Source organism: Cucurbita maxima, unplaced genomic scaffold, assembly GCF_002738345.1.
Source record: "Cucurbita maxima cultivar Rimu unplaced genomic scaffold, Cmax_1.0 Cma_Scf00010, whole genome shotgun sequence".
Lineage (NCBI taxonomy): Eukaryota > Viridiplantae > Streptophyta > Magnoliopsida > Cucurbitales > Cucurbitaceae > Cucurbita > Cucurbita maxima.
Genome location: NW_019272026.1, coordinates 4,832,282 through 4,856,092, shown reverse-complemented (window position 1 = coordinate 4,856,092; position 23,811 = coordinate 4,832,282). Strand labels below are relative to the sequence as shown.

Here is a 23,811-nt window from a genome sequence, read left to right as displayed (position 1 = left end):
TATAAATGAAGGTTCCAAGGATATCAAAAAAATAATATTTAATTGAATACGGCTTTCACATTAATTTATACGCTAAAACACTTGGCATAATAAACAACACGCACATGCTCAACAACAAAACATTCCAAGACCTGAAATTTCATTATCATCAGCAACAACGGCATGAAGATAGATAATGGAATAGAAAATAATCTTAAAAGTGGGTCCATGAAGATCTCAACTTTTAAACTGAAAACCAAAAAGTTCCATCAATCATCAACCACTGTGGCTCACTCGAATTCTTCGGGAAGAGATCTTCCGGATAATGTGTCTATCATGAACTGTACAAAAAATCAACTTTGAACACCAACCACGAGAAAGCAAACCCAATTCCAAGCTGCAACGAAGCTCAAAGCATCACCATTCTATCAAAATAGCATGGTGCCTCAACGATAAAAGAAAAAAAGAGAAGCAGGCTCTTAAAATCCAACATTCTAGTCCAGTAAATGAGATTTAAGCTCACAAAAACAAAACCCAGCGATTCAAAATATTTACCTGAACATCTTATTTCTGACATTCATATTCTCCGTTTTTCCAGTAGATATCACTGAGGAACCATCTTCCAAACACGAACGCAAGCATCCTCACCAGAGCTCACCACGCTATAGTCATCTGTGAAGGCCAGACCGTACACCCCACCCAAATGAGCTCCCTTTATTGTTAGACGATTGGATGCTGGCTTGTCAATCTCATATATGATGATACATGTATCTAATGAACCAGTCGCAACCTTGGTGTTATCAGGAGACCAAGCGAGGCAATTTATCCGAGCAGTGTGATACAACATATTCTTAAGTTTCACCTGCAGGTAATAAGAAAACAAATACTGGTCTAAGAAAAAACCACATCAACTACCCAGACTTTCAAGCAGCCAACAATAAAACAATTTCAATCCAGAAACCGCACTAAGTCATGCCAAGAAGTCAAAAGCAAAGTACTTATGGGAGGTGATAAACTACCTCTCGGGATGCACGATCCCAGACAATAGCTTCTCGGTTGAGATCTCCTGATGCAAACATTGAAAGATCTGGGGAGTAGCGTATCACACTAACAGCTCCTCTGTGTCTCTCAAGGGTTGCTTCTTCAGCGAGGGAGTCGCCAACAACAGAATAAATATGTAATTTACCATCTTCCCCACCTATAATAGCCTCACTTCCATCAGGCGCAAGTACAGATGCTGTCACGGTAAAGCCAAGGTTGACGGTTGACACTACTTTTGAGCCACGCAGTAAGACAACTCCAGAATCAATTGAAACCAAGGCAAGTTCAGGAGAAAGAGCAGCAAGCGTTAAGTCCTTTGGTTGACTTCCAACATCAATAGCTTCTGCTTCCCCACACTCACCATTCTTGATAGAAACTCTCCATACCTGGAAATTTGAAAGAGAGAAAAAAATCAGTAAGGATTTACATGAATTGCAATACAGAAACTGCATAATCAGTTACTTTCTGAACATGTGCCAGAAAAGTTGCAGAATAGGATGGTGAGTTCACACACGGGCAGAATTTTAATTGAAGTGCAGGCCTTCATTCATTAAGGAATAAACAAAAAGACTGAAATTATAACACCTTCATTGATAATGCCTACTTTCTACCATTTCTAAGATGGTAAGAACGAAAGAAAGAAAACCGGAAATTAGCAGACTTGTTATGCATTGCTCAACTTAACGTAATCACCTTGTTGTCGAAACCAGATGTAACAAGTTCATCTTCAAGAGCTGCAAAACATTTGATTTGAGAATTTTCTCTTCTTTGCAACTTGCCACTGAATCCAATTCCTTGGATCCATTTAATAATCAGCCCATCGTAGCTAGTAGATAATATAACTTTAGGGTCACTTTTAAGAACAACTAATGAAGTAACATTCTTCATATGTCCTGATAAGATGACAGGGGTTTTCTCAAGATCGTTAGCTGAAAACAAGCTAATAGTTCCACCAAGAGAAACTGTGACAAGATGTTGATTCTGCCATAAACACCCAACTAGCATATCATCAATTCCACCAGTGCCAGGAGAAGTCAAGGTTTTCACTAACTTCCCATTACCATCATCAGATATCACCCAGACTTTTGCTGTCTTGTCGGCAGAGACAGTCAGCACCTAAAATAACGATCACAACTGAACATTAGTAGATATTATACAAAATATAAGGGACCAAAAAAGCCAAGCCAGGAAGAAAAAAAGACCATAACATAATATCCTGTCTATCACAAAGTATATGACACCAAAGAGAGAAATCTCAGCTCTGAAATTGTCTCGATAGAAAATGTCTCTACTGATTGCAAATGTCAGACAATTAAAAAAGGCATAATTTATCTTCCAACAAATAATTACCTTAATTATTAATGTAAATATTACAATTTACAAGAACAAGTACCATACTAGTAGATAATATGGGAGAGAAATCTGCATGAATGGATTAAGTTAACCAATAAGATGAACCTTATTAATTCAAATAACTCTTACTTGAAATAGACAAATTTAATACCCATGGATGCAAAAATGAACGAGTCCCAATGCAATAAAGCACTATAGGTTTCCCTAGTAGTTAATAAGGGCCAATGTAAATAGTAATGGAATCAAAGGGAATATGTCCAAGTCATGGTGGCCACCTACCTAAAATTTAATGAGCTTTCTTTTTTTTTGCAACTAATTGTAGTATCCCATGAGAACAGTTGAGAAACATGCAAGCTAGCTTGGTCGCTCTTGAATGTAAAAAAAGAGTGTACATATCTCAATGCAATTGGAAGAACCATTTTTGGCACCACCAATTCTGCGAGGAACAGTGAATCTTTTAAATTTATCAAATATGACTTGACTTATTTGCTAGTCTAAAGATAAGAAATCGGTGTAGTTTTGGATCTTGAGGTAGTCTGGTGAAGTTCAGCGTACACAAACTAATATCCACAAGTAATGGTGTAAGGAACACTTGGCCAATAAAAGAGTTGCTTTTTGTTTTTTAATAAATATCTGGTAAAGTGCGTTCTCCTTCACAATGAGGTGTCTCTTAAGAATGTACTACGACAGAATACTTCAAACTAAAAAGCATGTCCATGTCATAAGCAGTACAAGTTTGCATTCCGTTGCACACTCAACATAACAATGCGGTAACCAAGCTCCTCCTAAAAGGAACAGAAGGCATAATTTTTAAAGAGGTGGTATGAAGAAAATTGAAAAGAAAAGCTTCAAGCATTAATATATCACTAGTGAAATATCTCAAATAAGAAGAAATAATCGTGGCAGTAAAGAGAGAAATTAATCATTCATTCATCTTCATCAAAGTATGAGACAAAGATGCATAGATGAATTCAAAAACAAAAGATGATAGTATTAACATTCAAAGTTCTTTGCACTCTTAAAGTTCCAAAGAAAACTACAAAACTGAGGAAAAAAATTACGTATGTAATTACCTATATCCAACTATTTTAATTAAACAAAGATTCAGATATTGTGCAATTCCATTAAAAAGTTTAGAACTTTCAATTTAATTTCGATTTCACAAAAATTTCAAGAAAAATCTATAATTTCTCCAATAATATTATGAAGATTAGAAACTGTCTTTCATACAATTCGAGGATTTATCAATATTATAATCATAAAGTCAACAGAACATCAAAAGAACCAATCTATACTAACCTGTTTCCCATCCGAACTCCAGCTGACAGCATAAATACTGCCTTTATGCCCATCATCGGGAGAGAGTTCTCCCATCTTATCCCCAGTCTTCGCATCATATATTATACCCTTCTTGTCAGAGCTTACACTAATGAACTTGCTGCCATCTGGAGAGAACCTTGCACAGTTGACAAAATTTGAATGGTTCCTGAAGGTAAACGTACCCCAAAGGTTTTCATTGATGGCTTTAAAAATAGATTTAAAAAGAAATACAAATTTTGAAGTTATAATAATAAAACCTTACGGAGCATAAACATATCACCTTACAAAGTAACCATAAAAATAATGAAAAAGCAATATGGGTATTAGTCCAGTTGGGGGATGTGAAGAAGGTTGAGAGCATGTCTTGTAGGATTGGTTGGTCAAATTGTTCCAAACTATCCTCAACAGGGAAGTATGTATACTAATATGTCACCACGTATCTTCAAACATGTTAGGATAAATACTTCCCTGTTTCTTTCTCTTTATTTGGCAAAAATTCCTTGTTTCTTGATCAACTCCTTCTTCACACTTAAGCTGAAGGGAAAAGCATTATTAACGTAATTTTTTGTGTTTGGCTTCCATTTATTTTCGCTCTTCACAGTTTTAACTCGATCTAAAGTATTTTAACATTACGTAACTGCAAACAAGAAAAAAGAGGAAACATATATCTCAAGACTACAAGAAAAAAGCACAACTCCAGAGACTAGCAACACAAATTTTCATGCATTAGGTGACCATTGTCAGCATTGAGTTCCGAAAGTGATAGGCTCGATACAATTGGAGTTCGCTATAATGTCTTCCATCAATGTGGAAGGAAGGTACACTATGAGACCCCCAATGGTAAATAAATATGTTAGGAGGGGCAGAGATGAAAATTTTCCTTATTTAGTTGTTATCTCGGTTGTCTGTTTTACATTTACGATTTCTGTGTATTATCTTGACTTTTGATTATTTTGCCTGTGGTTAGTATATCTGTGTGGAGAGAACCATCCTCACGAATCGGGAGTTATCTGGTTTAAGCATCTTTGTGGTCAATGTGAAATCCTATTAAGGGAAATCCTTACATTACACACGGCATGCATTTCGTAAGAAAGAACAATTAACAAACCTGAGAGATAGCTTAAATCTAAATGGCGGTCCTTCATAAAAATTCACTAGGAAATCCTCTCCGCAGGTGGCAATGCGAAAGGGTCTTGTTGGCTTAAATCCACAGCTTAAAACCCGCCTAGAATGTCCATCAAACTCGCCGACGTTCGTGCCCGAATCCCACCTAATCATGACAAATAATAGTAGGTTAATCAAGAAAGAGAGCCAAAACAATTAGAGCACTTTCAATTCCTCGCAAGGTCTTCATTTTCTACGGTATAGATGAAACCTAATATGAGATCAGACATTCATTACATGGGCCAATTAAAGAAGAAGAAGAAGATGATGATATATCAGACATGTAACAAATTCCTAAGAAAATTTGGGAGATTGATGAATAAGGAGAAAATAAAGGCAACAAACTCACATAAAAGCACGCACTAACGATTTCCCCTTCCCCTCGCCACAAACCACAATCCTCATTCCATCAGGAGACCATTGCAAATCATCGATCCGCCCAGTCAAAACCTTAAACTCCTTCTTAAGCACAAAGCCACTATGAGTGCCCCAAATCCTCACAGTCCCGGACACATCAGCGGACGCGATCCACTCGCCATTCGGCGAGTACCTAGCAACCGTAGCCGGATACGCGTGCTCAGCATAAACAGAGACCTCCAGCGGGTTGTCGAGATTGAGGATTATGACGGATCGGCCATTTGTGTAGAGAACGGAGTTGGTTTTGGGGTGCCCGGAGATCAAAATTCCTCTGCCTCGCTCGGTAGATGGCACGCAGGCGTAAGTCTCACAGAGCTCCGCCGTCGCCATGATCAGAGCAATGAAGAAGAAGAAGAAGAACAGAAGGTGTTGAAAATGGCGAAAAGGAGAGTCAATTTGGGAACTGTGATCGTGAAGCGCACGAAGAGGTCGACAACGGTGCTGAAGGAGTACTTCTTACAGACTTGCCGGTAAAAGCCACAGTCCCCGCCTCTTTTTATTATTATTAATATTTTTATTTTATTTACCTTTTTTCCTTTAATTTTATTTATTAATATATACTTTACTATTTGGCCCGCGCGTTAATTTATTGGTTCCCTAAATTTAATGAAACTCACTCATCAAACTACACAATTATTTTAATTATTGTAATTAAAATAATTACAATAATGACAAAACTCCAAAACTCTTTATTCACAATTTCAAAAACCCTAATTGTTTGGCAGCATGCTTAACACATGCAAGTCAGACAGGAAGTAGGGTTTCCAGTGGAAGACGGGTGAGTAACGCGTAAGAATCTACTCTTGGAAGGGGAACAACAGCTAGAAACGGTTGAAAGGAGGAATCCGCTCGAGGAAGGGCTTGACTTGCATCTGATTAGCTAGTTCTAAATATATGTCATATTATCGAACACGAGAGAAATGACTAAGAAACATGTATATAACATGTCCAAGAAACACTGAAAATAATAATTTAAGCTTTTGGCCATTCATATCAATGTTGTTGTTGCTGCTTGTCGATGGTCACTGTCACTCGCTTGCTTACTCACTCACCATCGACAACTGAAACAATTTTTTTTCTTTTTTCAAATTTTTTTTAAATGGAATTTATGGAAATGTAGGGCAGAATATTGGAAAACGAGACCCCTCGTAACCAAATTTATAATTTAATTACTATAATTCAGAATAAATATTCAAAATTCAAAAGACCAAATAAAAATAATTTTTAAAAAATATAAGAACTAAATTTAAAATTTAAAATATTAAAAAAAAAACCTTGAAAATATGTAGGATATCTTATCTTATCTATATAATGCACAATGCCAATGAAACAAGAGCACATGCAAATTTTTAAAATTTACACAAAAAGCCCATTTCAAGGACCTAACCAGAAATATTACTAACCCAGAGGACTAATCAGAAAATATGCATTTTTTCTAATCAGAGCATAGCAACAATCACAATACACAAAAAAGGGTCACAAATTTCTAAGTGGAATCATTCCTAACCTCATTGTGTAGAACCCAACATGAACAGGTTGAACATCAAAGCAAGCCAAACCAGGCCAACATACAATGGTGCCTGAATGGAGACTGAAACAGAGCTGCCGGAGATCTCAGCCGAGTCGACAGCCAGAGGCATCCCGTCACTGTTGAGAGTACACGACCGGGGATCCGACCCGTCTTTGCTCATCATTTTAGCTCGAAGCACTGACGTAACGGTGCGGATATATGCCGTTCGGTTCTTGGCAAGCAGCCATGTTAGACCCATCAGCTGACACTCCGTGTGGTGCATTTTGATGGTCCTGTTCTCTGGCTTGCTTGAATTCAAAGCTTCCTTGTTGTTGAGCTGCATTATGTTAATGAACAGAACCAAAAGAGTTCAAAGCCTATAAGGTTGATTTGACACTCAACTTTCCACATACAATAATCAATGAATTCACATTAAATGATATGATCTGCAGATTTCATCAGCTAAACAGAGAATGCCAGACGTCATATTCATATTGACTTGATCTTTATCAAGATCAAGTGAGCTTGTCATGGTTCTTCACTAGAGTCACTACCTAGTAGCCGAGTTCGTTCGTGCTATGATTTGTAATAGCTAAATCTACCGCTAACAGATATTGTCTTTTTTTGGATTTTCTCTTTCGAGTTTCTCTTCAAAATTTTTAAAACTTGTCTGTTAGGAAGAGGTTTCCACACTTATGTTTCGTTCTCCTCCCCAACAGATATAGGATCTCACAATCCACCCTTGAGGCCCACGCTCCCTGACACTTGTTCCCTTCTCCAATCAATATGGGACCCCTCAATCCACCTTACTAGCACACCGCCTAGTGTCTACCCCTTCGGGGCTCAGGTTCCTCGTTGGCGCACCGTCCAGTGTCTGACTCTGATACCATTCGTAACAGCCCAAACCCATTTCTAGCAGATATTGTTCTCTTTGAACTTTTCTTTTCGAACTTCCCCTTAAGGTAAAACGCGTCTTCTCGGAAGAGGTTTCCACATCCTTATAAAGGGTATTTCGTTCTCCTCCTGGATTGATATGATTCCCAATCTCAAAAACATTCTCATTGAGATCATTGACAACAGTTAAAGCAGGTTTGCATCTTCCTATAATGTTCTGATAAATCATAAATGCAGAAATGAAAGTAAAACAATGTGAAAAATGGGAGGAATTCAGTGAGAGTTGACCTGATAAAGAGTACTCAAGCATTTGGAGCAGCCACCAAGGCCTGGAAATCCATTGCTATTGCTACTACTCAAGCAATTTCTCTCCAATCTCTTCACATTTCTATCTCCTTCAAGAATCCCATCATGGGTCAGTGAAAACGCCTCAGGGCAGCTCAAAGGGTGCAATCTGATCCCACAATAGCAATAAACCACATCACAAGTTTCATTAGGCTTCATTAGCTCAATACCCTTTTGATTCAAAGCCTGATCCAAGTTACTGACGCAAGTTTCGGAGTCATCGGGGAGCAGGGGCAGGTCATACGACGGCGCTGTGTGACCTGGACCGGCGCTGGCTCGAACGGGCCTCCGCAATGCGGTGGCAGAGTAAGCAGCGTAGAGCCAAGCGGCCAAGACAGGGCAGCACCGGCTACGGTGGAGATTCCCGGAGACACCCCCTTTTGAGGGACCGCAAGCTGTCTTAATCCCATGGAAGAGGTCGTCGGGGAGGTCCAGGCGGCAGCCCTGAACTTCGGACTGTTCTGGGAATGCCGGAATAGTAGCCGGCGGCGAGTGGTTCACCTGAAATGGGCGGATTGTTAGTGGGTCTGGATGGGAGAGAGAGAAGGAAGAAGGAAAAAGAGAGAAACAAAGAGAGAAGAGAAGAAAGATTCGTGGGAGTGAAGACATTGGTGAAGAGAATGGGATTTAGGGAAAGAAATTGAAGAATGAGTAAAGTTTGGTAATGGCGGAGGAGGGGGGGAAGTGGAAGGAAAGGAGGAAGAAGAAGAAAAAGAACAATGGGTATTTTGCAAAAATACCCTCAAAATATTTTGATTTTTGAGAAAAGACCCCTTTAAAATCATTGTGTTTCCTTTTTGGACCCTTTGAAGTTTTTCTTGGCATGTGAAAAGACGAATTTACCCTTTCTTATTTAAATTTGGACCTAGGTCTATAATTTTAAGAAAGCAAACGTCGATTGCACACTATTAGAGCTCCATATTGTGAGAACTTACGTGGGTTGGAGAGGAGAACGAGATATTGCTTATAAGGGTGTAAAAACTTCTCCCTAACAAACACGTAATAAAATTATGAGGCTAACGGTAATATATAACGGATGAAAGCGTCAATATCTGCTACCAGTGGATTTGAGTTGTTATAAATGGTATCAGAGCTAGACATTGAGCAGTGTGCAAACAAGGATGCTGGTTCCAAGGGAGGTGAATTGTGAGATCTCACGTCGATTTGGAGAGGTAATTAAGTATTTCTTATAAGAATGTGGAAATCTCTTTCTAACAGACGCGTTTTAAATCCGTGAGGCTGACGACAATACGTAACGAGCCAAAAGCGGACAATCTGCTAGCAGTTGACTTGGGTTGCTACAAACGATAGATGCTGACTTCGGTAGATTGCGAGATTCCACGTTGGTTATAGACACAAGTAAATATTTTTTTATAAAAGTGTGAAAACCTCTCCATAACAGAAGCGTTTTAACATAATGATTTTGCTTCGGTTTTGTACTCATTACGATATACGACACCAAATCTCATACTTTTAATGTTTTGATTATAAGGAAAAAAGGGTACTTTTTTTATTTTTAATATATATTATATTATGTAATTTGTAGATCCACTTGGTAATATTTATTAAAAATGTATTTGTTGAGTTGTAATACAAAGTTCACTAAACATATGATAGAGCTCAAGTCTTTGACATGGTTCTGCCCGCCGCTGCCCAAGAGTACAATTCCGGCGGAAGTGCGCTGTTGGTGATCAAATTCTGCGGCACACCATACAGATCCGACACATCCACATGATGGTGGCTCCGTCCATTTTGGCCGTAGTGTTGGCTCTGTATAGCGCTTGCCACTTCTTCGTCGTCCGACGGCAGGCGGTCGAACGTTGCGTTCATGAACGTCGCCGCCATGATCACGACTGGACCGGAAGCAATGAGCGCACCCACCACAACTCCACCGACCACCTGCCCTTGTGCGCCGGCCAAGTAAATCGTCAGTCCAGTGATCCCCGACGGCGCTGGTGGTGGAAGAATCGATCCCAACATTGAAAGGATCTCAAAACTAATTAAAAAAAAACAATCATGCTCATTTATGATCCGGGTTCTTAACATGGTATCAGATATGTTTCTAGTTCTTAACATGGTATCAGACCATTATTCTTTAACATAAATTTACCGTCCATGAAGAGTAACAATGGCCCCAGAGGAGGCAGCCTGGCGGAGTGTGACATTAGTGACGCACCCACTCCCACTAAGAATGCAGACGCCACGCTGCTTCCTTCGAGCGAAGTTCGAGAGGCTCTCATTGACATCGCACCCAGAACTAACCTCAATCGCATGAGCTCGAAGTGCATTGGCGCTATCTCGAGTAACAATAATTGGGGGTTTAGGCTTATTTTTGGACCCGGCAGGGCGCCCCCGCGGGCGGCGGAGAGCATGATCGGTCTCCGGCGCCGCCGAAATGGGCGGCACAGCCTTGGGAGAAACAAGAGACGAAGGATCAAAGGAGGCAGGTCTTTGTTGGTGATTGGTGGCGTTGCCACATTTTTCAGGCTCGTGGTCTTGATCGCCGCCAGTCATTTGCGTGAAGCTTTTAAGAAAAACGTAGAAGAAAAAATGAGGTTAAGTAGAGAATTAGAAGAAGAAATGGTTTAAGGTTAGGAGGAGATTAAGTAAAACCAAACATAAAAAACAATGGTAAGCTGTCTTAAGTATGTTTTGCTTTCCACTGCCTACCTCCCAACTGACTTCGTTCTTCATGTTAATTGTCTTAGCTCAAAACATAATCATTTTCTAATGAACTATTATTCTAATCCAAGCTGTACAAACATACGCAGTGGACAAGCACGCGGGAATTACCGTTTCGATCGAAAAAAAACATCGACCCTGCCTTGTCGGAGTAGTGGCAACCATGATATTTGGTTATTTGAGTACGAACAAGTTGTTCAGGATTGTTGGGAGGGAGTCCCGCATTGGCTAATTTAAGGAAGGATCAAAGGTTTATAAGTAAAGAATAAATTTCCATTGGTACGAGGCATTTTGGGGAAGCCAAAACAAAGCCATGAGAGCTTATACTCAAAGTGGACAATATCATATTATTGTGGAAAGTCGTGATTCCTAACATAGTATTAGAGTCATGCCCTTAACTTAGTTATGTCAATAGAATCCTCAAATGTCGAACAAAGGATTATGAGCCTGCCTTGAAGGTGTAGTAAAAAAGTGACTAAAGTGTCGAACAAATGGTGTACTTTGTTCGAAGGCTCTAGAGGAGTCGAGTCTCGATTAAGGGAAGGTAGTTTGAGGTCTGGAATAAGAAAATGTCACACGCAGATTTGGTATATTGGAATGTGATGCCTAGTAATTTGTTGGTTCATATTAATAACACATACATAACCAGAAAATTTATCAATATTCATCATCAATGGAGTTACAAGCCTGTGAATAGTAGTGATCTGAGCCAAACAAGGATTTGTGATATATAAATCCAATGCCTGGTGGTGTTCATGCTACACGAGGTAACAACCTGAAATTGGCCCTTCAAAATACAAATAAATAAAAACTAACATGGAACCATGTTCTTCTTTTTCTCCGTAATACAAAAATTGTATGAAATAATGGGAGGAAAGCCTACTTTTAGTTAGCATCACCTACCTGACTTGGGAAACTTTGCTACACACTCTGCCTTGTAGCCAACATGTCCTTTTCGGAAAATATATGCAAAACGAGCAGCCCCGTCGTCGCTTTGTGCCACGCTCTCAAGGGATCTTAGTACGAAATATCAAGCATGCAAAGCTGAAACCTTTTGAGACAATCCATCAACTGCCTCGTCGTTCGTCTCCGTAATCGGTTCCTCCTGCCATTCATTCAGAACAAACATCAAAATACTAGAGATATGCAAGACGACTTCTTTGGTATATATATTTAGAGAATCCCACATAGTTTTCTTTTGTTCTTTGGTTAACTTTTTACCTCTAGGTCGTTTCTTGGTTTAACAACTATACATTTAGAGGCACTAATGCTGGCACTCTTCAACAAGCTACGAGCACTGTAATTTGCCTTGTTTGGTTCATTTTGTTCGTAACCGTTTGCATTTTCTGAACCATCCCCTGTCGACCTTGGGGGACTCTGAAGAGATGTAGCAACATGTGCACCATTTCTTCCTTCTAAATCATTGTGTTGTTCGACCTTGTCTTTTGGTGCACAAACCCTTTCTCTGGACAAATGTAATACATGAAACAGAATCACAGAATGAAAAAGATAGTAATATGGGTACAATCCTATGTTATTATTCACTAAATTTTTCGAGGACGGACAGCTTTATTTGTGCACTCGAGTCATTCGGACTATGAGTGTTGGTTGGGGCAAAGTCAAGGGGGAAAATTTTACATTCAGTCATATCATCAGCTGTGAGATTATGATGATTATGTTGTTTCTTTTTCCAAAGAAGAAGATGATAAAGATTTCTTAATCCTACCTGGGCAATGAAGCATGCTTTCTTTGAAGTGGAGTACTTCTTTCGCCCTTTCCATAGTGTTCCTCTAGATGTGCAAACTGGCGTTTGAAGCGATCAACACCGCTGAGTATATTAAGGGGAAAAAATGTTAAGTCTTCACACCTATTTCAACCTATGAATCCAAAAACTCATTCCATGCATTAAATTAACAAGATAGTATGGTATAACACACACGCATATATATATTTCTTAAAAACCTTTGAATTTTCTCAAAAGGTTAACAAGGGTAATGGATTTTCACCTTGGGTACATGAAACTAGTTTGCTCTCCACTGCGGAGATATTCCTGTAGCATTTGAGGATGATACTCCAAGATCTGTTTACGTCAAACAAAAAGATTAATGAAGTTATATTGATTGCTAGTTGAAGCATCAAGCATCCAAATTTAGGGCAAACCTCTCGATAAATTAATTCTCTAACATCATCTTTTGTCAACTTTCTTCTCTCAAATTCAAACTCGAGTTTTGAAATTGGTTGTGTTGATGGTTCGCGATCCACGTTGGCCAAACCATGAAAATAAGGATCAGCTAATGCCTGGATACATCACCATAGAATATTATAAAAAACGAGTCACTTCGTACGAATATCTATAGAGTAGACCTGGTTTCATTCATAACTTCATTTACCTCTTCAGCTGTGGGACGGTCTTTGGGATCAAATGCAAGGAGACGTTTAAGCAAGCGAAGAGCCAAGGGATCGGCATTGGGGAACTTTTGTGTGAGAGGAACAGGCTGCTTTCTCCTCATATTACTAATGTATCTTCTTGCCTTTTCATTTCGAATCTGCAAATATAATGGAAAGGTTGCCATGAATAGACATTGAAAACGGATTCTCAAAAATATTTGAACTCTTGATGTCTCTAATATTTGGTGAACTCCTGAGGTGATTACTTTGATCACTAGAATTCAAGGTTTGCAGAATTACATTCAAGGTAGAGAAGTTGGAAAATTAAAGAACCTTCACAAAGAAAGCAGATAATCAATATAAATGAACATTCAAACCTTAGCAATGGACTCGGCAGAAGGCGTGCCAAGCACATCAACCATCAGATCCAGTTGGTGCACCACATTTTTCCCAGGAAACAGTGGCTTCCCAGTGAGCATTTCCGCAAATATGCATCCAATGCTCCAAATATCAATTGCAGGAGTGTACTGAAAAAAGAACGTACGTATCATATAATAAAACCCGCTCGAACACAAGAACAGATTAGTCAAAGTGCAAAGCAACTTACTTTCGAGAAAAAAGAACCACAAAGTTCAGGAGCACGATACCACCGAGTTGCAACATAGTCCTTCGAAAGGACAAATAATAATCAGCAAAAGCAAAACGAGAGAGAACTTAAAAGAAATTAGTTTCCACGATCAATCTTACAGTCCAGAAAATAGCAGATGGAGCATCATTAAACGATACACGAGCAAGTCCAAAATCACATATTTTCAGTTTGCAGTCAGCATTAGCTAAAATGTTTTTGGGCTTTAAATCACGATGAAACACATTTGCTGGAAAAAGAAAGTTCATCAGTAAATTTGAAAAGAAACTTCCAAGGAAAATACTTGTAGACCACCAACCTGTATGTATATATTTCAGACCACGAAGAAGCTGGTACAAGAAAAATTGATGGTGCTCAGGAGAGAGATCATCGTTGGCCTTAATTACTTGGTGAAGATCAGATTCCATCAATTCAAAAACAACATAAATATCTCTGAATTCTCTCCGTGAAGGAGGAAGCATAATGTGCTTTATTTCTACTATATCAGGATGACGGAGCAATCGCAGGAGTTTAATTTCTCTTAAAATTCTTGTGGCATCAGAAACGTGCTCGAAAACATCATTAATTTTCTTAATTGCGACCTTCTCATCAGTATGTGTATCGATGGCAGAACCGACTACCCCATAGCTTCCTTTACCGATTATTTCTTGAACCTGATATCTGCTGGCCTCTCCATACTCTGTGAAAAACTCTGTTTCCAACCCACCCTATACAACATTCAAACAACATTATAACATGAGATCAATTACATGAAATATGATTTGGAAGTTATTGATTCATACATGAGCTTTTGTTGTTGAAAATTTACTCTGATTGTAAAAGTACTTGATTCACATGTTGTACGAAAATGTTTTGTCTTACAACTGATTTTCAAAGCAAAATATCTATGTCAGTGGTAACTCCAGTGAATTGAGTCACCGATGAACGGATGTTACACATACGAAATGCTTATATAGGTGATAAAGATGCTATAAGTCTCACAATTGCCAAGGGCCTAAATATATTAACAATTCCACAGTTCTTTATATAAGAATCAAGAATCCTATAGTTGAAGACACAATTTTCCACACCAAGAGGCTAATTTCTTCTTCACTGTCAATAAGTTCAGGAAATTTTTTTGAAGAACTCATTTTAAGGCTGAAACTCTTGGAATTAAAACATGAAAATTCCCAAGTTAACTTAACAAGATCCTTTAACTATCATCACATATATGATACAACTCAACAAAAAGAGTTGTAAAGAAAATCATTGATTATGCTGGTAATTGATCGAGGAAGACGACACGGGCAGGGGAGCGTTTGACTCGAATGAGGCTTATCACTTTAAAACAGAAAGAAACAAGAGTCCAGGAGAGCTCAGTTGAGAACATTGCAAGCACAAGACATCAGTGATGGGGACTTCAAATAATTCCAAAAACCCAGTTTCTGTAAAACAGTAGATTTAAAACGTTTCGGTGGCGAAAAGTGGGACAATTTTTTATTGGACAGAGTTCTTAACTTTTCAAAAGCTAAAGAATCGTCTTCTTAAATTGAATAGTTCCATAATTTCAACTGTGGCCAATCAAGGCGATGGGATAGCAAAGCCACGGTATCTTCCAACAAAAACCCTATGTCAAGAAGGTGAAAGAAAAGTTTACAGGAAGATAAAGTTTCAAACAGCAATCCAAAAGTTTACCGCTCAATCTTTTCCTCGATCATCAAATGAACATACCAGCAAAACGGAAGGATCAAACAAGAAGAAGAACAGGGAATATCAAATTCATCCGTAAACTAAAGCAATTTTAATAAGAAAAGAACATACAAAGAGCTAGACAGAGACGCTATCTCGGATCCATAGGATGAGAAAAGCAAAACGAAATGAAACACAAATCTCCAGATCAATAAAAAGAAGAAACAGCAAGAAATACCTTCTTGTGGGAGTCCATTAAAGCAGGAGGAGGAGGAGGAGGAGGAAGCGGAGCTCTGAAGTGATTGGTCCGCTTAGGAACTTTGATGAGCTTCAAGGCAGAGTAATCAAGGTCGTCGTCGTCGTGCTCCTCCTCAGGTAATTGCTCAAGAATCCCTTCTCCTCCAAGTTGAGTTTGTTTCCGTTTGGTAGCAATAGTCGATTGGGCGCGCAAATCGCTACTCACCAATTGGTCACCATTAACAACATGATCGAGCTCATCATGATAAGGATAATTGAGATTAGAATCAGAAGTAGGATCAGAAGAAGAAGAAGAAGACGAAGTGCGACGTTGAAACCAGCGACGAACACCGTCCACGAGAGTTCCACTCCCCATAAAAAGAAAGAGAAAAGGGTCAGAGAAATCGTGTTTGATTAAAATCAGAGTCACTGGATGGAAGCTCCAGCATTGCAACGCCACGCTCTGCGCTACAAAAATGTTTGATCTCCCTAATATCCCGCTGCCTCTGCCATCTCTGCACTTCCCATTTCCAAATATTCACTCTCTCTTCTCTCTCTCTTCTTTGCCTTTCTTCAATTATGAATATGAAATCATGCTTTCATCTTTCCAACTATATAACTTCAATCTCCAATCTCTTACTTAGCTAAAATTTTATTAATTAATTGTTGGAGTTTAACAATAATAAACTATCAACCATTATAAAAATACTTAATCTATGTGTATATTAACAAAATTTCATCAATTATTTTTAATTTTACACATTTTTATAAAAATTGAAAATTTGGATTAACCTATCATATTAATTTTTTTTATTACAAAAATCAAAGAAAAAAAAAAAGTTAAAAAAGAGAGAAAAAAAACTCATACGTATTCTCATAATTTTTTTTATTATTCTTTTAGTTTTCATTTTTAATACTTTAGTTCCAATTTCTAGAAGATATTTAAAAAATAATAAAAGAAAATAAATTTTAAATTTTAAATTTTTTACTATTTACAACTTTTTCTTTTAAGTTTCTTAAGATGGCTTCCAACGACAAGTGAGCTAAACCAATTTATTCTAACGTCGCCTACAGCCAAACAACGTATGCTCGAGTGACCTCGGTTTAAGAAGAAAGCTTTAGAAATCGAGGGCAGGGAGAGATCTTTTAAAGAGACATTATGTATGCAAGCAAGAGAGTAACAATGACTCACATTATATAACTTTTGGGAGTGAGAAGTTAAATAAAAATGTCAAAATGTCGATGTTAACCGATAAACATAAGAAAATATGGATGGCAAAATGAAAATCTATTGGATCTTGATAGGAGTGTATAGACTTTTACCTAATACTTATAATTATTATTATTATTCTTCTTTTGAGAAAACACTATAATTATAATAATATTAATAAGTAATAGACATCTGTAGCTGAGTGAACATGATATGTTATGTCTCATTATCAAAACTGTCTGTACATAACAAAGCTTAATTTATTAAATAGAGTAAACATCACAATTCACATGCCCCACATATTTAATTAGTCAGAGGCAGAACCAATCCTTTTCTATTTAATTAAATTAAGAAAAATATAAATAAATAGATCATATCTATGAACAATAGGGTGAGTTAGAAAAATAAGATTATAGAAAGTCAAATTTCATATTCAATCAGAGAACATCATCTTAGACAAAATAATTGAGGGTTGAAAAAAAAAAAAATATATATATATATATATATAGGTCCCACTCCGTCGCCACCAGATCTGTTTGTCATTTTAAGTTAAGAAGATGTGAAAACATGAAAACACCTCTCTCTCTTTGATAAGAAAGATACTTTCCAAGGTGTGAAGTGAGAGATTTTCAAATAAGACACCCTTTAAAAGCAAAATAGTACCAAACCCACAAAAGCAAAAGAGTACCGAACCGACAAAAGCAAAAAAACAAAGCTCTCGATATTTTTTAGAGTTTATAGACTAAATAGACACAAATTTAAAAGTTCGGAAACTAGTTATACACTTCTAAAAGTGTAAAGACCAGACTGACAAATTTGAAGGCTACCAAATTTTTTGAACAGCCTACGGTCGACTGCAACTTTGCCTCCGAGAGAACTAAGAGTTTAAAAAAATATGAGATGTAGTTAATAGTATGAACTAATAAACAGAGAGGCATCTATATGTTTGTGGTTTTAAGATATCAGACCAAAAGAAAAGAAGAAAAAAAATCACATGTTTAAAGAGGTGTTGATGTTTTCCAAGGAAATAACAGCACCAGACTTGGACTCAGTGTCTACTTGAGAGTGCGACATGAAAATATAAAGCACCCATAAGTGAAGGCATATAAGGTAAACTACTGACCACAATTTAGCTGCAGGATTTCTCCTTATAAACACCATGCCTGCTGCGTATATTGCATCCAGCTGCTGGATCAAGGATCCTAGGTGTTTCTTGCCGGAGTGGATCTTGTCCTCTAACATTGGTTTCAGTTTTGAACCTGAAAGTTTCCATTTTCCAGACTCCAAGTCCCTCCAAGAGGTGCTCGAAATGTTGTTCGTATTCACCATTGACTTGCTTTCTTCTAATTGCCTCGTCACGGCCTGCAAAAAAGATCTTGTTTATTACTGCATTTTAGCAGATGTTAAGATGGGTTTAGGATGCTAAAGTACCTCAATTCTGAAGAGAAGAGTGGCTTTCTCTGAAGACAGTGCCTCCACCTAATCAAAAATCAAATTCCAACAGCGAGTTCTTAACACATGGACTACTACTTTCTGTTTAATAATGTGACATGGTTTTGATGTAGAACAATAGGAGAACAGAAGGGAATAATTATGCATGAGAACTCTAGTGAATATTAGATATGATCATAACAAATAAGGATTGACAATCATCATAAACTGCCTACAGCAGCGTAGTAGAGCCTTGTTAAGAAACATTGGGGGACAAACCTGAACTTGCTTCTGAATTAGATGGTCAGTCATCTGGCCAAGCCTTCTCTTGAGTTCAACTTCAACTTCAGTTGGTTCCTCCATCTCTTTTCTCACCAACTCGATGCTTTCTTCCAACTTTTTCCCCTGTAATTCACAATTAAGACAAGACGAGTATGAACAATACTAATATGTAAATTGGATTTTTAGGGCGAGAGAGCGTTAAAAGGATATAAAAGGATTGGAAGAATGCAAAATGATATATACCAATCTAAAACGAAATTCACAGTTAAATTATTATCCATCTGAAAAAAGAAAGAAACCAAAATGATGCTAAGGAACTCATCCCCTGATTTTGTATAACTAACAAAACTAATATTTCATGCCTATCAAAACTAATAATCAATTTGATCTCCTTATTGAATCAGGGGCAAACACCTACAAAAAGATCGTTTGGATTTAAGGAGTCTCTTGGATTTATCCATGGGTTGTTTATTCCTTATCCCGAAAATCCTATTTCGATTGTATATAAAATAATTTAGAATTAAGAAATAGGATTTGGTTTGTTTATATTTAAATCTAAAATATGTTTAATATATGTAATTTTGCATCTTCCTTGGATTGGAAAAGGGTGACACACAGACGATTGGTTCAATCTATTTAAAGAAGGAGGGGAGGTTTGAAGATAAAGAATAGTTCATGGGAAGAAAAATAATAATATGGGATTTTCAGTTCCATTAATAGTAAAGCAAACCTTCTCCTGCAATTGAAGGACTTTATCAGTGATGAGAGAGTGCTCTGCCTCAAGAATCTCCAATTCAAATTCAATTCCTTTAAAAGCCAACTACAACATTTTGCAATAGAATCTATCAGAAAAGGCAAATAATCTGAGAGAGGTCGTAATGTGTGACTTGAGGGGGAAGAAGAAAGAAACTGCAACAAGAACACTCGTACAATCACAAGCAAATAAATTCTTACTGGCTTTGTTGATGTTCCAGCTTCCTGAGAGCTTGCGATCCTTCTCCTCAGTTCTACAACAAAGAAAGGGCTTTCAAGAACTATTAACATAAAAAACACTTCAATATTGACCATACATATATTTTCTATGATGGCCCGAATTCTATAGAAACACGTCCACAATCAACATAGAATATCTGACATGATAATCGTAACTATAAACAAACATAGCCATGATCCACATGAATGCTCAAGTCACATGCCAATTTTACGACCAAATATATTGTGATAACAAAACGATATATTAAATGATAATCCAAACTCTGAAGATGCTTTTTTTATCCGTATCCATAGCAAGACCAGTTTGTACGGAAGAAAACTTGTACCTTCATGACACGTTTCTTTCAATTCAATCTGCTGTCGAAGTCCTGCAACCCGATTACCCTGGTCCAAGAAGTTGAAACATAAAGCTTCATTGTTCTCATCCACTAATTATTTATAGAGTACGATCTAGAGGCAAAAATATTGCCTTTTCCCATAAGCTTACAGAAATGCTATAAAGTACAAACAAGAAGGTAGACATGGCTATTAAACATGAAATTGCAGAACAAGTCATCTGTAGCCATATTCAGAAGTGCAAAGCATAAGAATGTTGTTTTGCAGCCATCATTAGTCTTCAGTGAGAAAATGCCAAATAGGGAAATAGAGCAAAACCTATGTTACTAAACCATTTAATTGGATCACGGTGCACATGCACTTTTTTAATTAAAAAAATTGCTAAATTAACCTAAAACCCTGGTACAAAGGCAGGAAAATCGGTTAAGACTCAATTAGAGCACATGATCAACAATGACTTTTTATATCTTCACTGATGGAAGTTATGAGTAGTAGTCTTTCTCCATCATTCTATATCTTTGATAAATAAATTAGTTGATGGACACCATCTATTTTTATATGCTAGATCATTGTAAATTTATAACTACTTCGACTAGTAGATACTTTAATTTGTCTGTTAGATAAGGAGAGCCTACATATCTCAATTTTTATTGATGCTTTTAGGTCAAATTTTACATTATATGATAGCCTGGTTAAGCTCCAAGGGGTAATCATGGCTAATAAGAGCTAAACAGAATGAAAATAAACATGTCTTCAAACACATCAACATAGCATCCCTACCATCCCTCATCATACCTCTAACTCAAGATTCCATTGTACAGAAGCAAGGGTTTTTGCAAGATCGGCATTTTCAGTCTGCAAACCACATATCACTTCGGTAATGTTTAAAAAAATAATAATCATAAGCACTCGCAGAATCTGATCAAAAAAGTGTATGGGCAAACAGAACTTCAAAAACAGACATCTGTCATGAGTTGATTACCTCAAGCTTGACCATTTTTGCAAGGGCTTCTCTGCGGGTTTCATTGTGCTTCTGCTTCTCAAGCTCAACTGCCTCCATCATTTCCATCATAGACGTCTGCAGCTCTGAAGCCTGGATTTTAAAAATATATGGATATGCATTATAAAATAAAATCCATATTCCACACCCGAGTACATGGGTATTGTTCATAATCCATTGAAGACAGAGTACAAAACATGAGAAATGTATTTAACGGAGATTAAAAGCCTCCAGAAAGGTGCCTCACAAATGGGTAGCCTTTTCAACTAACCCCCCATATGGCAGAAGGAAGGCACGCAGACTAAATGCCAATTGTAGGAATATTGTAGTTTCATTCCAATTTAGGATTTTTTTTAATATGTTTGAATAAATTATGCAAATTACTAATCATATTTTAGTTGGGGGCTTTGAGTTCCTTTGTCACTAATATAGGACTGCGTAGTAAACCTACATTTCATCTTGGATGAATTATGTATCTAAGCTAGCCAGAGAGCCCACATTTCATCTCTCCCTACTTCTCCAAGGTATCTATCTCAATAACTGAGTGTTTAAATCTGTTAGCTTGCACTATCCAATATCCTAATTCCATCTTTTTTTTTTTTTAAAATGTCCTAGTTCCATCTTCACTAACACAAAACAGTTTTTAATTGAAAATTTGAGACAGAAATGAAACTTTTCATCTTCCTTCCTCCAGAAGATCCAAATACTGTTTCCAGAGAACGCTCCACAGTAAGATAAGTCAACATAAAAGGACTGATTAGAGAAGAGATATCAAAAGGAAATAAAACTTAAACCAGCTTCAAAGGCCCTGCATTTCTAACAAAACTTAAACCAGCTTCAAAGGCCCTGCATTTCTAACTCCGTGTGTTTAATATGTTTGGATAAATAGAGCCAACTGATTTCAACAATGTTGGAAAGGACCTGATGATCTATCATAGTTTGAAATTTTTGAAAAGGCATCTTAAATTTGGCATGGAAGTATATCTCTTTTAGAATACAAGTGAATAGAGGTCTCCCTAATGATTATTTCAAGTTCGTAATTTTTTTATTTAAAAGAAAACGCTTATGTAGTAACCAGGCATTTCTTTTCTGTTCTTTGTGGTATCCAGGTTTTTCTTTTCATTGTGGTATAATTGAACCACAGTTTCAAAATTCATGTCTGGCAGATTCGCACACAAAATTGATGATCAAACTCATGCTAAAATTGACAAGGAGAAACTAGACGTTGTACCTCTTCTGCTTGCTTTCTTGCTCGATCTTCCAGTATTTTTTCTAGGCTCTGCTTCTCACCTTCCAGTCTAGCAACCAAGTCTTCATGTTCTTTGATAGCCTCCATGGCCTTGGCTGCAGCTTTCTCAGCCAGAATTTTCTGCCTCCTCCTTTTTATTTCTTCCCTCTCACGTTCAATTTCAGCATCGGAAGCTGAATCTGAGTCCGAATCTAAACCAGAACTTCCACCACTAGTTGAAGAGCCCGTCCACTCTTTTCTTACACCATCAGATATAGAACTACGAGAAACTTCATCTGATTTATGCTTCCCAGTAAAACCACTTTCTTGATGACTTTGAGCATTTGTCACAATGGTATTCATATCAGATATCCTCTTAGCTTGATCCGTATCAGGCACTGTTTCTGAGGATTGACTATTTCTTATTGTCAGCGCAGAATCCTCTGAAGAAAAACCCTTGGAATCAAAATTCCCACCAATTTCATTTTTTTCCACACTTTTCGCTTCAACTACAATATTGCCTCCAGCATCTTTCTTGTCCAATTCTCGACCTTCAGAATGCATAATGTTTTTGTCATTTTTTAGATCAACTCTTGAATTTGACCCCAATGAAACTGAAATATTAGATTCTTCCACATCACTTGTCTTCCTGGTTAATTTCTTTCTTTCCCCAACGGACCTATTGCTCTTAGTGTTGTTCTGAGTTTTCTTGAAATCCAGCACCGACATATTAGAACCTGCATTACTTGGTCTGCGAACGTCTCTCTTTGCACCACGAACTGTAGGTGATCCATTACTGCGGGATGCAGTCGAAGTTGAAGGTTGATTAGGTATACCGAGCAGTTCGGTCCAGTCACTGTCCGTTAGTGTAGATGGTTTTGACGTCGGTGAGGGTTTTGGTGCGGCAGAAATTACATTATCCTGGTTTCTGCTTACATTTAGACTTAGATCACTGCGCAATTTGCCATGATAATCGTTATCTACTTGGTTCTTCTTCTTCTTCAGCTGATCCTTCAAAGGTAAAATATCTCCCGTTTTTCCAATGGCTTCCAAATTATCCACGGCTGGAGGCCTTTCGCCCTTTTTAAGGGACTCCGCCGCTTGCTGATCGATCTGAATCGTCCATTTCACACAAAAATAAACAAAAACAAACTCGAAACGCAATAAATCAAAACATACAAAATTATACAGTTAATTTACACTATCAACACAATAATGCGCAGCTCGATTCACCATAAATCGGAACACACACGTCGTCTCGGATCTACGAATTTTCAAATAAGGTACAAGCAAAAGAAAATCGAACATCATCACAACCTCCCACCAAAACCTCAGAAATCAAACCGTAAGACCAAAAAGAAAAAGGGAAATGGGAATTCACCTGCTGGAGAATGCTCTCGGCCGCTTTAAGCTTGGAGGAGATCCAATTAGCCATAATCCAAATCCACGACCCAGCGTCCTCGTTGAGAAATGGAAATCAGAGGAGAAGCATAGTCAACAGTGATTTACATTCATATAATTCTTTTTGCAAAGCATCGTCGTTGTGGATTGAGAGGTCGCAGTTGCAGAGAATCGGAACGAGAAGGACGATAAGGGAAGGCGGGGGCGGGGGAAGCCGAGAAGGCTGCAGTGACAAGTAGGTTACGTGGAATGGAACACGTGGATTATCGCTGAAGTTTCTGCGCGG

General features: G+C 37.8%; 5 protein-coding genes across 10 annotated transcripts; all 5 read right to left on the bottom strand.

Annotated features, from left to right (window-relative positions):
- Positions 1–19: 19 nt before the first annotated feature.
- On the bottom strand, positions 20–5,755 carry LOC111484803 (actin-interacting protein 1-2). Of its 5 annotated transcripts, none has more exons than XM_023131405.1 (7): positions 5,207–5,755; positions 4,802–4,963; positions 3,673–3,859; positions 1,714–2,136; positions 999–1,406; positions 535–841; positions 20–372 (listed from the first exon to the last, which is right to left on the bottom strand). In XM_023131405.1, the coding sequence occupies exons 1-6, from the start codon at positions 5,602–5,604 to the stop codon at positions 584–586; spliced, it is 1,836 nt and encodes a 611-aa protein (XP_022987173.1). In that variant the 5' UTR covers positions 5,605–5,755; the 3' UTR covers positions 20–372; positions 535–583. The 5 variants fall into 5 exon arrangements, with proteins under 5 accessions (XP_022987173.1, XP_022987174.1, XP_022987175.1 ...); XM_023131406.1 differs by having other exon boundaries at positions 36–424; XM_023131407.1 differs by having other exon boundaries at positions 36–404.
- Positions 5,756–6,629: 874 nt separating this feature from the next.
- On the bottom strand, positions 6,630–8,758 carry LOC111485712 (uncharacterized GPI-anchored protein At4g28100-like). The gene is made up of 2 exons (XM_023132717.1): positions 7,967–8,758; positions 6,630–7,121 (listed from the first exon to the last, which is right to left on the bottom strand). Exons 1-2 carry the CDS (start codon positions 8,630–8,632, stop codon positions 6,783–6,785), a joined length of 1,005 nt encoding a protein of 334 aa, XP_022988485.1. The 5' UTR covers positions 8,633–8,758; the 3' UTR covers positions 6,630–6,782.
- An 812-nt stretch (positions 8,759–9,570) lies between these two features.
- LOC111485346 (AT-hook motif nuclear-localized protein 16-like) lies at positions 9,571–11,711 on the bottom strand. The gene is made up of 3 exons (XM_023132178.1): positions 11,609–11,711; positions 10,134–10,547; positions 9,571–10,019 (listed from the first exon to the last, which is right to left on the bottom strand). The coding sequence occupies exons 2-3, from the start codon at positions 10,535–10,537 to the stop codon at positions 9,644–9,646; spliced, it is 780 nt and encodes a 259-aa protein (XP_022987946.1). The 5' UTR covers positions 10,538–10,547; positions 11,609–11,711; the 3' UTR covers positions 9,571–9,643.
- Positions 11,308–16,218, bottom strand: LOC111485345 (mitogen-activated protein kinase 9). 2 transcript variants are annotated; one of them, XR_002718658.1, is made up of 12 exons: positions 15,646–16,218; positions 14,038–14,446; positions 13,841–13,968; positions 13,701–13,760; positions 13,471–13,620; positions 13,096–13,251; positions 12,866–13,003; positions 12,712–12,785; positions 12,432–12,533; positions 11,927–12,170; positions 11,609–11,810; positions 11,308–11,480 (listed from the first exon to the last, which is right to left on the bottom strand). XR_002718658.1 is itself a non-coding variant. In XM_023132177.1 (11 exons), exons 1-11 carry the CDS (start codon positions 16,018–16,020, stop codon positions 11,736–11,738), a joined length of 1,911 nt encoding a protein of 636 aa, XP_022987945.1. In that variant the 5' UTR covers positions 16,021–16,218; the 3' UTR covers positions 11,308–11,735. The 2 variants fall into 2 exon arrangements, 1 of the variants encoding a protein (XP_022987945.1); XM_023132177.1 differs by having other exon boundaries at positions 11,308–11,810.
- Positions 16,219–17,738: 1,520 nt separating this feature from the next.
- LOC111485352 (golgin candidate 2-like) lies at positions 17,739–23,758 on the bottom strand. Its single transcript, XM_023132188.1, has 10 exons — positions 23,506–23,758; positions 22,128–23,237; positions 20,879–20,989; positions 20,692–20,751; positions 19,887–19,944; positions 19,522–19,574; positions 19,298–19,387; positions 18,565–18,690; positions 18,286–18,333; positions 17,739–18,216 (listed from the first exon to the last, which is right to left on the bottom strand). The coding sequence occupies exons 1-10, from the start codon at positions 23,557–23,559 to the stop codon at positions 17,845–17,847; spliced, it is 2,082 nt and encodes a 693-aa protein (XP_022987956.1). The 5' UTR covers positions 23,560–23,758; the 3' UTR covers positions 17,739–17,844.
- Between the last annotated feature and the right edge of the window lie 53 nt (positions 23,759–23,811).